Below are 13,311 nucleotides of genomic sequence, written 5' to 3' on the forward strand. Positions count from 1 at the left end.
AAAATCCTGGCTACTCCCGTCCAAATCATCCTCGTCGAGTATGAAGCTGCTCCTCTCCCCGTGAGCTGCTTCCAGCCCCCTCTCCCTCTCTCAGCCAGCCCCCTCTCCCTCTCTCTCCCTCTCCCTCACCCTCGCTGCCCACCCTCTCCCTCCCCTTGCTTCTGCTTCTCTCCCTCCCCTTCGCCAGCCCCCTCTCCCTCCTCCCTCCCTTCCTCCTCCCCACTCTCCCTCTCCCCCCTTGCCAGCCCTCCCGGCCCCTCCCTCTCCCTCCTCGCCCTCCCTCTCCCCACCCGCTGCCCTCCCTCCCCCGCCCCTTCCCCCACCCTCGCTCCCTCTCCCCCACCCGCTGCCCCCCCGCCCCCTCCCTCCCCCGCCCCCTTTCTCCCCCACCCTCCCTCTCCCGCTGCCCCCCCGTCCCCTCCTCCTCCCCCGCCCCTTCCCTCCCCTTCCCCCTTCCCTACCCTGGATAGTAGTTTCACGGACGGAGCTTTGACAGTGTTGGAATCGGCCTTCTCACTTCGATTGGCAAATGGATCCCCATTCAGCCAATCTCTGTCCACTTCCACCGGTCACGACAACCGTCATTTTTTCAGAAGATGAGTTGCAACAGCTCAAGAAAGATGTGGAATTAGAAGGCTACACATCACTTTTCGCCCGCATCTTTGGGTCACATCCTTCTAGATCACAGGCTAGAGACTGGATGCTGGCAGCGCTACCAGGAGATCTCGCCCCACACCTCAGGGATATTCGACTTCTGGGACGTGGATTCTTCCAAGTGATTTTTGACTTCCACGAGTCCACAGCCCTTGTTCTCAAAGCTAATCCCCTGGCTTTGGGTTCGAGGAGAATTTTTCTTTTGCCCTACACCTTGGGCTTCGATCCGATGAAGGAGGGCAATCAGGTCACATCACTGTTCATCAGATTTCCTGGTCTTCCTCAGGTTTACCATTGACTTCTTGCTACTATTGGAGCCACTTTCGGAGTGGTCACTGAGATTTCGCCCCTTCCTAGCATGCCTTCTTCCTCGGCAGACGGGGTGCCTCGAGTTAGGGTCATTGTCTCTGACCCTAACATCTCAGATGACCACATCATGATTCAGCGTCCATATGGCTCTCTCTTTCGATAGAGAATCAAGATTGCAGGTAGACAGGATCAGTGCCGGATTTGCAGGATCCTTGGGCACTTTGCTAGAGATTGCCCACGGAACAGAAAAAGATCCAAGAGGTCTTCTGGTGCAGCTCCTTCACGTACTACCCCGTCTGCACCTCCCTTGCGGCTTGTACCACGCACTCCAAGACTACTAGGAGCAGCAGGACGCCTTGCTTCATGCACCCCAGGACCACCAGGGGCAGCAGGGCACTCACAGTCTCCAGCACTCCCAGTACCACATTGGAGAGCGGTAAGAGTGGCTCCTTTACCTCAAGAGGAGACCCTTGATCCGGTTCAGAGAGATGCCATCTTGACTCAAGAGGTGGATACTGTTGCAGCCCCAGATACTACAGTTCCACATCAGGAGGGGACTTCAGATGCACCAGCCCCAGTCATTTTCATTTCTGATCACCAGGGGGCTACCGAAAGTTCTCTCCCTCAAACTGTTCATGCCACGGCTGAGGGAGTGTTTGCGCAGATGAGGACTACAGATCCTTCTTCAGCCCAGCCACAGGCCTCCTCAGCTCCTAGCTCCAAATCAGCTGATAGAGGCTTAGCAGGTCCTTCTCCTCCTTCCTCTACGAGTGCAGGTCTTCTTCGCACTCCTCGGCCAAACTTGCTTCTCAGGAATTTTTTTTCGACACTGGCTGATTCGGCGACTTTCATGGATGATGAGGAGTTTGTGCCCTCCACCTTAGGGATCCCGGTCATTGAGATTCCTTTTGACAGGACCTCCCCCTCAGATACCGTAGAAAATCCATACATCATTTTAGGAGGACTATCATAGGAAGAGAATCTCCATTGACTCAACACACATGATTTATTGCAGTTATTTTTGGAAAACACTCCCAAGGCAAAGTACCCAAATACAACATGCTTAGAAAACAAATGAATCATCATCTCCATCGTCATCTAGAGGGAGAGAGAGATGTCGGATTTAAGTAGTGAGAGCATGACTTGTGACACCGAGTCGTCATCTTCATTGTCACTAGTGACGGCTGCAACCCAACTGGCATGGTCCTTAGTTTGCTATTTGGCAAGCTTCTTGTAGCCTCTGTCCTCCGTATGACCAAGCTTGTTACAAAAGGTGCACTTAAGAGGCTTGAATGACTTTGTCTTTCCATATGCTGGTGGAGGTATGGGTTTCCATTTGTTGGTGGAGGCAAGAGCCTCTGTAGTATTTGATGAATAGATCGGAGATTCTTTGTTCCGACGCTCTTTTTCAAGAAGAAGAGTCACCATATCGTTAAAGGTAGTTGTGGCAAGCGTAAGCACTTAAAGAGTGTGCTCAAAACGAGTGACTCCTTCCATACTCTTCATGAGGACAACCATTTTACGTCGTTGTCTGAGAAACACTTGAACAAGAGATTGTAGTTTTGCTAAATGTGCACTCAAGGTATCACTATCCTCCATTTTCAACTTATAAAATTGCAACTTTAAGAAAACCTTGGAGTTTGTAATTTTGTTACCAAAAAGATTCTCGAGATGCGCCCAAATCGCCTTGGCCGTCGATTTGAAGTCAACATGATGAATCAAAGTGTCATCAAGACAAAGTTCAATAATGGCAATAGCCTTGGAATTATGTTACTTCCATATCTTGAGTTGTTGAGAATCCGTTCAGATGGCGGGCAGAAAATAGTGGCAGTTGGAGTGGACAGAAAGTCGGGGCTGCAATTGGAATCTCCAATGTTTGTTGAGGTCGACCTTGAAGAATCCATTGTTGGAGAAGTCACAATGTCGTTGGAGAAGCTCATTTTTGAAGAAGCCAAATGTCGGGGAAGATGGGTTGAAGGGAAGGGAGCTCTATCTTGGAGGAGAGGATAGCTTCCATTTGCGAGCTCCCTCATCCTCTAGATCGAGCATGGAGAGTAGGGAAAGGGATAGACACATGGCTCTGATACCACATGTTGGAACTAGATGGGAGGTAAGGTAGTCTAGGCTAAGACATGAAAGACTAGACTAGATAGCAAGCATAATGGAAATGTAAATGGAAATGAAATGCTAGAAAGAAATGAACAACCAAAGGAAAGTACTTTTATAACCAAAAGAGGCTTGAGGCTTGATTAATTTGACAAGCGAAAGTACAATGCCTTTATAGGATAGGCGCACACACACACAATACCAAATGTATATGGGATGACTCCCAATATGACACGTGGCACTCCTAGACAGCTAGTACTATAAGACTCACACTAGGACTCACTAGAACAAACCAAAACTGACTCAACTTGACTCCATTTCCTAACAACCCATTTGTCCTCCTCCACTAGGTCAAAGCCCAAGTGAGAGCTATGAGAAAAATCTTCGTGGAACTACATGTCAAGTGGCTAGCCTCGAGGACTATACTTGCAGATCTAGGAGAATCAAAACCACCTAAAAGAAACCTCATCCCAGTAAACAAACATCAGGAACATAAGAGGTGATGTGCATCAAGCATCCAGCTGAGTCGTGGACGGGTTGGACGTAGGGATGTGTGCGAAGAGGGTGGTGGAGCTCTGAAACTCCACAACCTTTTGAAGCTGCAGTAGCCCGTCTTTAGAGAAAGTACAAGTTCTCGCAGCCGGCGGGTGGAAGGGAAGGAGGATTGGCTAAATGGGCAACCATTCGCCAAATGAAGATGGAAGGCTGACTCAAACAAATTAAGATCCGTGCATCACTTGGGATAGAAGACTAGGATGGAGGAGGGGGGGGTGGGAAGTAGAGGAGGGGAGGACGGGGGCAGCAAGAGAGGGGAAGAAGGGGACGGAGGGATAGGGATGGAGGCTGAAAGAAAGGGGCTGGAAGGGGAGAGAGGCTGAGGGAGGGGAGGGTCAGGGAAAGCTGATGGGGGGGGGCGGGGAGGGGAGGAGGTAGCAGCACGGAGAGTCGGAGGGGGAGGAAGGGGAGGAGACAATAGGCGGAGGGGTAAGGGTGGAAAGGGATGAGACAAGAGGCAGAGGAGTAGGGGCAGAGGGGTAGGGACAGAATAGCGAGGACAGCAGAGGGGGGAGGGGGAGGAACAGGGGCAGGGAGCCGCAGGGAGGGGAGAGAGGTGGGTGGCAGCAGGGAGGGAGGGACAGCTGGAAACCAAACTATTTCAAATGATCCTGTTTTAAAATTGCTAAAATAAAACAAATGGGAAGATCTGATTTCATTTTACCAAAGAACTGGATTAATACATGAGTTTTAAGGAGTATCGAACGAAATTCAGGATCTGATGATATTGCCTCTTTTGTTGACCATGTGCTTTATCGTCTGGATGATGTGTGTAAAGAAAAGGATATCTATGTTTAGTGACAAGGCCTTATGAAGAAGGCATTCATGGAACTTGAGGTAGACCACATTTGTGGGGGCTCATATTACTGTAGTCTCTTATTTGCTTGGTGTTGTGTCACAGACCAAAGCTGAGTGAACTCTTGCAGGAGACCGAATGATCAATCATCTGAATGAAATATATTGACAAGATGTTGCTGAAGAGAACAAAACTTATAGCAGAGAAATCCTTTTTGCAGGTTATTATCACAGGTGTGGTGCAAAAAAAGGGTCTATAATGTCATGATGTTTCTTTTTGCAGCTCACATATCAGCTTAGACTGAAAGTGTTATGTCCTGCTCTGAGTCCATATGATCCTTACTTTTCATATTACGATATGATGTAGCTGTCAAAAGAAAAAAAGAAAAGGATCTGGGGATTTTGATTTTCTAAGCAATACATTTGTTAATGCTCATGCAGCAGTTCTCCGTACATCAGTTGGAAAATACAACAATTCTTTTACAAAACCTGGACACGTATGAGCTGGAACTGGAACTGGAACAAACCAGAATTAAGCATCAAATTCATGTAGCTCCTTAGATAATAAATGAGCGCAATTGCAGAAACCCTTCCCCCCAAGCAATATGCTGCTTCTATGATAGGCCAGTGCTTCCTCATTATATTTTCTAGTTTATCAAGATTTATCACACATCTTTGTACTTTTGTCATGCCTTAAGACTTCTCAGTTTGGAAATTTTGTCAAAGCACTTGTCCAAGCGCAAGGTGCCTTCCAATACTTCGATGTCCCATATACATGCTCTTAAGGTTGGGATAAACAAGGCCTTTCCTCCAACCATGAGGATTTTTGCAGGACCTTCATTGGCGTTTCCTAACAATTTTAAATCCTTTGCTTCAATTTTTCTTGGAGCTATTTGTGACTTCACTTTATCTAGCATGTTCCATGGATGATATCTATGCATGAAGGATTTTGGCAATAGGTAACACCTCTACATGTAGCATGCAGAAGTGCAATATTTCGAATGGATAGGGAACTGTGTCTTCTCAAATTCATCTCTATTGCAAACTTAGATTTTGATTTTCATGACGACATTCGTCTCCCATTTGTAATTTTTAGTATTATCCACCTTCACTCTTCTGAAGATAGCAATGAGTAACGTTGGGTCCACCTTGACACTATTTAGGCACCTTATAATTTAAAAAATCTGCTGCTAAATGTCATTTTACATATGAATCCCCAACCTTACCATCTTTTACTTTTTACTAGAGGCGATTGTGCTTTTAGGGACTCACTTGAGAACCTGGTGATCTTGCCATGAAACCTAAATTTCTGCAAGCTGTCATGTATCATTTACTTTTTACTATTGGTGGTTGTGCTTTTAGGGACTCACTTGAGAACCTTGTGATCTTGCCATGGGACCTAAAGTGCTGCAAGCTGTCATGTATCATGCTCATCTTGTACACTTAAGTGATTTTGGGGCTTCCTTGTTGATGTTATTCAGAGCGCAGTCCATCAAAACAACACTAACCGCTCAATATTGTATTCTGTGATAGTTTCAGACTAGTCCAATTCAAGGGAAATTTTGATAGTCCTGAGTTTTCAATAAATATCAAAAAATACTTTTGAGGTAGAATTTAGAACTAGTTGTATTGAAAGAGTATTGTTGCTAGGTCCAATTTAAATTGAAATTGTTTGGCAAAATTGTTTTTTTAAATTCTTAGCATCTTTAGAATCCCTTGCAGAGACATCACTTTTTGTACGAGATGTTCCTTGTGGAGGCACATTTCTGCCACACTTGCTGTCATTTTGATTAGAAAATTACTTAACAAGAAATGAAATCGAGTGAAAGTATGTCACCTTCTTATGAAAACATGGGACACTTAACAGCACATATTATTTTCATGCAGCTTCTTTATTGATTGATAATTAATCAATATCGGAATACTTCTTTGGTTCCTCATTCCAAGTGGTGTCTCATAGCATTGATTCGTGAACTTTCATAATTTTGCAAGTTTGATAAGAAGCAATCATGTCCTTCACTAGCAAAATGAAGATGGAACCTTAGTTGTTGAATTTCGCATCTTAAATCCCATAATATTTGTCGCAAGTCTTTGACTAATTGTGTGAAAAAACAAGAGCCTCTTGTTAAGCCTTATGTCTCATCTGCAATACATTGTAACATGGATGTTTGTGTTCAATAGGAAGCCAACCTACTTGACCTAGGATCGAGAGATTCCAACATAAAGCAGATATCCATCCACTTTGAGCTGCTTGTAGCTATGTTACTAATAGATTACAGTTTTCCCTTACAAAATCGAACACTCTAAATTTGTTGTGGCTTGATATTGCAACGATGCTTTGTGTGAACTATTGGTGTTCAAGCATCAAAAATTTGAATTTTCGGTTGTTGAGTAGTTTAAAGATTGAGGCATTGCTATCAACAATATGGCATTAAAATGTAAGTGTTAAAATTGCTCAACATTTAGGACATCTCACAAGCTGTTATACTTCCATTTTGCAACAAAAAAGAAAGTTGTTTATACTTCAATTTTGAAAATCTAGTGATGTATGGCTAAAATAAAGAAATAACTCAAGCATGGGCTCGATCTAAAAGAGGGCACTTTTGCTTGTACTTTTATTTCTCCCCTCATTTCTCCCATTGTGTCATTGGAGAAAAGATCAGGGTAGATATATTTTTTGCCCAACTAATTGTTATTTTAAATATACTGTGAAATGGAGAAAATACAAAACAATAGCAATTTAAAAGAATTGAGAAAATCAATCGAGTCACCTCCTATTATTGAATAGTTTCTATGTGGGACAATCATTAGATATTATAGAATTTCAAATGAAACAAAGATACTTTGCAAAGGAGTGCTTCTCCACGACTATTTTACATAAAATTATAAGTTATGATTGCATAGCATGTCTTTAATGCAAAACAATTGGATGTCATACTTCTTAAATTTTTTATTACAACTATATTTGTTAGGAAATGGAGTCAATGCGAGTGACTTTTAGTGTGATCTAGAGTGGTACTATAGTGCCATGTGTCACTATGGGACTTATCCCATTTACATTTGACACTTAGAGTGTGTGTGTCTATCTTATAAAGGCATTGTACTTTCTCGTCAAATCATCAAGCCTCAAGCTTTTCTTGATCATGTAAGTACTTTGCTTGGTTGTACATTTCTTTCTAGCATTATTTCATTTTCATTATGCTTTCCTAGTCTTGCTTTTCTTTTCATTCCATGTCTTGCATCTTCATATGGTATCAGAGCTAGGTCATCTTCCAAGAGGTTGAGATAAGAGATTGAGGACATTGAAGTGCCTCTCCCTCATCCCCCTTGGAGGAATGCCTTTTCCAATTCCATCTTGAGCTCTACTCTCCCCACCCCGAGCCTCACCAACAATGGCAACTCAAGTCATGACTCGTGGCAGTCGTGTGGCAACTCAGCTCCAATGGTTCGGCAACTCAGCTCCAATGATTTGTGGCAGCTCCATGCTCCGCTCATAGGCTCCACTCTCTTGGCCTAGTGTCCAACTCGCAACAAGTAGCAAAACAGTCTGCTATTCTATCCGCTTCTTTATCCTTATCACTCGTACAACTGCACGAACTGTTGCGTCGTACAACAGGTCTGCAAATAGCCCATACAGCCTGCCCGTACACCCGCTCTTGATCTGTCCACTCCTTTTCTTTTCCCGTTGCTATTGTGTCCGCAATCTCTTCCTCTGCTCGCTTGTGCCCGCCATCTACTCATTCTGTTCGCTCTTAATCTTCTACATTCACTCCTCTCTCTTAGTTGCCAGCTTTATGGGTTCGATTTCCACCAACTCTCTTCTTGTGAAAAGATTCAAGGGGGATGGATTCCCCACATGGCAAACAAAAGTGCAACTCCTTCTCATGAAGGAGAATGTTTGGGATGCCATCGAAGATGATGAAGCACTTGAGGCATCAACGGAGCCTCAAACACGTAAGACTTGGAAGCAACACAATTCGAGGGCCATTGCAATCGTTGAACTTTGCCTAAATGATTCATTGATTAATCACATCGACTTCAAGTCCCAAGGCAAAGGAGATTTGGGTATGCCTCGAGAATATATTGGGTAACAAGATCACCAACTCCAAGATATTTTTTAAAATGCAATTTTATGAGTTCAAAATGGAAGAGTCTGATACATTGAGTGCACATATAGCGAAAATTCAGTCTTTAGTTCAACTTTCCAACTTGAAGTGTTGCCCGGATGATGAGGACAAAATGGCTGTCCTAATGACAAGTATGGAAGGGATTTCTCGCTTTGAGAATGCCCTTGAAGTACTTCGCATTGCATCAACTACCTTCGAAGATAAGGTATCTCTTCTTCTTGAAAAGGAATACCGTAACAAAGAATCTCCATCCTACTCAGTGGATACTACATAGACTCTTGCCTCCACCAGCAAATGGAGACCTAGGCCATCAACTCCAGCAGAATGAGGAAAGACATTCAACCCATTCAAGTGCACATACTGCAACTGTATCGGTCATATGGAGGACAGGTGCTACCAGAAGCTTGCTCAACAACAATCGAAGGATCATACCAGTTAGGTGGCATCCGCCACTAGTGATGATGCAGACGAAGATGACCAGCCGACATAGGATCATGCTCTTAATGTCTATTTCTAGCATCTAGAGGATGATGGAGATCATGATTTTGCTTTCTAAGCATGATATATTTGGGTACTCTGCCCTAAGGGTGTTTCCAAAAAATGCATGCAATAAATCATGTACGTTGAGTCAATAAAGGTACTCTGTCTTGGATAGTCCTCCTAAAATGATGTATTTCTTTTCTCTTTTTGGTGTGTGGCTCCATGTTCCTCAGTAGTCTTTGGAGCCAGGAGGGGATGTACTATGGGAGCCATATGTTTTGGCTTTGATAGGTCTATTTGTTGGTGCATTGGCCTCCTAGTTCTCTGAGTTGATCATACATCCATGCATGATGAGCCTCTGAGCCATGCTAGATGAGATTTCTATGTTATGCTCACTAGCCTCTGAGCCATGCTCACTTGCCTCTGAGATTATGTGGGAGCCATGTCTAGTTCTAGACCGGCATGCACAGCTTTTTGATGACCGTCATGTTTTGTTCTTGGCTCCATTCTAGTAGTCCCTTATCTTTCGTCCATGGGGGGGTGTTAGAAAATGGAGTCAATTTAAGCGACTTTTAGTGTGTTCTAGAGTAGTACTATACTACTTTATATCCTAGAGTGCCACGTGTCACTATGGGACTTATCCCATATACATTTGACACTTAAGAACCTATCCTATAAAGGCATTGTACTTTCTCATGTCAAATCATCAAGCCTCAAGCCTTTCTTGATCATGTAAGTACTTTGCTTGGTTGTACATTTCTTTCTAGCATTATTTCATTTCCATTATGCTTTCCTAGTCTTGCTTTTCTTTTCATTCCATGTCTTGCATCTTCAATATCTTGTTGTTAGGCCTAACTAGTCGTACTATTTGATCTATATGTATCAAATCATGTGCTTTAGCAAATCTTACCTTACATCATATTGCCACAAATTGCATTGATTCACAATGCAAGCTCTGATTCAAATATAGCAATATCATGTTTATAACACTTTCAAATTTTCCTTCAACAATCATTGAATTATACTATGGATCTAATATGTGAACTGTTTATCCAAGATCCAGTGGTATATCCTTCCGTGTATGTGTCATAAATTTAGAAATAATTGTGTCTTTCATGAGGAATATAATCTTACAAAACCCTTAAACCAATATGAAATTGAAAACAATTAATTATGCATAATTTACGCAATTGATACTGAGAAAGGGAATCATATAATAGATATCAATAAATTTTCAATTAAGTTAATACGCAAATTATCAAAAATATATAATTGAACTATTATTACAATTATACAAATTTATCATAATTTTATTTCTTCATAATAAAAATTGAAGTTATGTAATAGAAGATTCATCATAAGATGTCTTTTCATTCCAAGATATGTATGATGATCCTCTCTCATAGTCTTTGACCCCTCCTATGGCTACGGGAGCTCCTGACTAAAAAAATTTGTTACTCCTACTTAGACCTCCTGAAAAAAGATCAATGTTGTTGCTCCTTATGTGGGACAACTTTCTTAAGACACTACTAAACTAAGTTACAAGCTAAAAGGAATCGGAGGAGAAGTGCTGGCTTTGCTAAGGAAAAACTGAGAAATCTCAATGGGAAGAATGCAAGAAGAAACCAGGAAGGCCCATGGCCTGAAAGTTAAAGACAAGACATAAAAGACACGTTACTCATTTGAAAATCATGGATTAGAGATCCGACGTTTGTTGATGATGGTTTGTAGACATTGATTATGGTAGTTGTTTCTGTGGATACCATTTGGAGAATGGTGAGTAAGCATTGTGCACCATCTTTGAAGGAGTATTGTTCCAGTAGAAGTTGGATTTGATCGTTGTAGTAAGTTGCAATGCCTTGTCCATCATGCTTGTGCATGTATTTAAATCCAGGCAGGTTAGTTGAGTCAAGCACTTGCGGTGAGAATGCTATGGCTAGAGAGTATATCTTCCATGTGGAGAGTCATTGATCTTGTGTTGAGGGATTGTGTTGTCTTTGTGTGTCATTGTCCTTTAGAGAAGTCTACATGCTTGAATGACCAAGCTGAAGTTGTGGAAAGGCATCAAATCTCTCGTAGAACGATTGTGTCTACTTTGATGTGTTTGGCTTCGAGCTTGTTGGAGGAAGAGGTTTTGAGATTCCCAAACTCTTGAAAGTGTTGTGTACACAAGGCCGTGTGCTCTTATGTGCAAAGGATTGAAGGCCAAGGAGTCCATTGAGAGCCCTTGTAATCAGTGTATTGTCCTTGTTGCAACTGGTTGGATTGGGAATTGTGCGATAAATTGTAGTTCTTCCCAACTTGAAACTCATGATTGATTTGTAGTAAAGGGCCCCATGTGCCTGAAGTGCTTTCTTTGTAGAGTGATGCATTGGCAAATCACTTGTCTTCCTATTCTATTGCCTTTGAATTGGATCCCATATTGTGTGAGGTTGGTCCACATTGCTGGAGTCCATGACTACACCATCTGTCCCATTGACGAGTCTGTTAGCATGGCTTTCATGCCATAAATCCACGTGAACCCACGAATGTGAAAAAGTATAAGTAGCCTCCAAGTGATGCTGTCTGCATCAGTCCACATACATCATTATGTACGAGATGCAACTTTCTGGATGCACCAACAACACTATCCTTTTGGAAATGAGAGCCTGTGCATTTTGCCAAGTAAGCAGCCCTCACAAACATGTTTAGCTGGTGCATGCATAGGTGGGAATGCGACCACCATATCCTTTTGGTGCGTTTTCATCAGACTCTTCTAATTGAAATACCCCAATCTATCACGCCACAAGTGAGAAGTGAGGTTGTCTTGGTTTGAGCCTTAGCTCTACATGCAAACCTCTTCTGGATTTGGGGTCACTAGGTATTTAGATTGTCTTACTGTAAGTCTTGTGTCTTTTTTCTTTGGCCTTTAGAACATGTGTTGCACCATCAAGGATGTTGAAAACATCATTATTAAGTTTTGTCTCTACGACTGTCTTGTAGAAAAGATGTGTGGTTGAATATTTATGGGTTGGCATGCAGTGGTAAATCTTATTTAGAGGGTAGAGGCTAGCACAACCAAATTGCTAGGTCTCTCCAAGAATATACAACCTTCCTTGATGGGGTTGGCTTGGCATAAGTCACCACACAAGAGGATGTTAACTCCTCCAAATGGCTCCATGTGATTGTGTTTCATCTCATGCAATCGCATGTCCTTTGCAATGAATGCACTAGAAGCTCCAAGTTTTTATAAAATGTGGAAAGCTTTTGTAGCACTTTTGTTGTAAGTCTTTTGTAGCTCAATGTCATGAGAACTAGATGCAAAGTAAAATGTAATCCAATGTTGTATGTTGCCTTTCCAACATAAGCCAACAACATTGCCCTTGGCAGGTCAAATATGAGTGCTACTCATGTGCGTAGTGTCATGGTAGTGCCTGCACCAAATGGAGTAATGTGAATGTTTTCCCAGTGCTAGCATTGCTAGATAAGAAAACGTGAAAGTGGCATGTAGGATTTGTTCTTTTCTTTAGCATCACATCGTCTATAATTAGCCTCTGCTCATGATTCAGTGTGTGAAAAAGAGCACGATATTGGCACTTTGGCATGGGTTGTTTTGTAGGTAGTTCCATATGGATGGATTGGTTAAGTTTGTGCTTTGGCATGGATTGGTTCTTAGGCGGCGGTTCCATAGGGATTACTTAAGTTTGTGGATTAACCCCAACTCCTGTCTGAGGTCGAATTGATTAATCTCATGTCTTTTGTTGGAGTCCTCAAAAGAGATTAAAGGACAAGTTACTATCATGTAAGATGTATTTAAAGGCAAGATTGATTTAGTGTATTGTTCTTTGTTGTGTAGTATGATGTCTTTGTTGTGCATGTACATGTCATGCTATGAAGTCAATGCCCAATGAGTGCTCTTGCAATGCGAAAGGCAATTACAAGAGACAATAGGGTCCCTTGTTTTGCTTTCCACGCTTGCATGTATTTTTGTCACATTCTATGCTTGCACATATTTTTTGAGCATGTGCACTCGCTTTTGAATTGAGAGCTAGGCAAACATCCTAAAGGTTTGATGGGTGCTTGGCGTATTTGGTTATGATGTCATCACATAAAGTATAAGGCTCTGAGGATCTAACTTTTCTAATTCCCATCTTCGCTTAACTATTAGTGTAAGTTTCTCCATTGGGCTTGTGTTTATGTACATGAACTTCCCTGGTGTTACTTGTAAGTGGGAGGGATAGTGCCAAATACACAGCTTGTTGTGCATTAATACATTGGGTATTAAGTATGGGATTCCTAACCCCGT

At 42.5% G+C, this 13,311-nt stretch overlaps 1 protein-coding gene across 5 annotated transcripts in view; it reads left to right on the forward strand.

Moving 5' to 3' along the window:
- Positions 1-5,087, forward strand: part of LOC147895245 (CAP-gly domain linker) — a 117,614-nt gene extending 112,527 nt beyond the window's left edge. For 3 of the 5 annotated variants that reach the window (XM_087384091.1, XM_087384093.1, XM_087384094.1), the window contains one exon: positions 4,526-5,087. In XM_087384091.1, the coding sequence (XP_087240217.1) occupies positions 4,526-4,536 (11 nt within the window). In that variant the 3' untranslated portion in view covers positions 4,537-5,087. The remainder of the gene's footprint in view (positions 1-4,525) is intronic. The other 2 variants (XR_015542024.1, XR_015542023.1) reach the window with 2 other exon arrangements.
- The last annotated feature ends 8,224 nt before the right edge of the window (positions 5,088-13,311 follow it).

Source organism: Dipteris shenzhenensis, chromosome 13 (assembly GCF_047967505.1).
Source record: "Dipteris shenzhenensis isolate YYH24624 ecotype China chromosome 13, Dip_SZ_1.0, whole genome shotgun sequence".
Lineage (NCBI taxonomy): Eukaryota > Viridiplantae > Streptophyta > Polypodiopsida > Gleicheniales > Dipteridaceae > Dipteris > Dipteris shenzhenensis.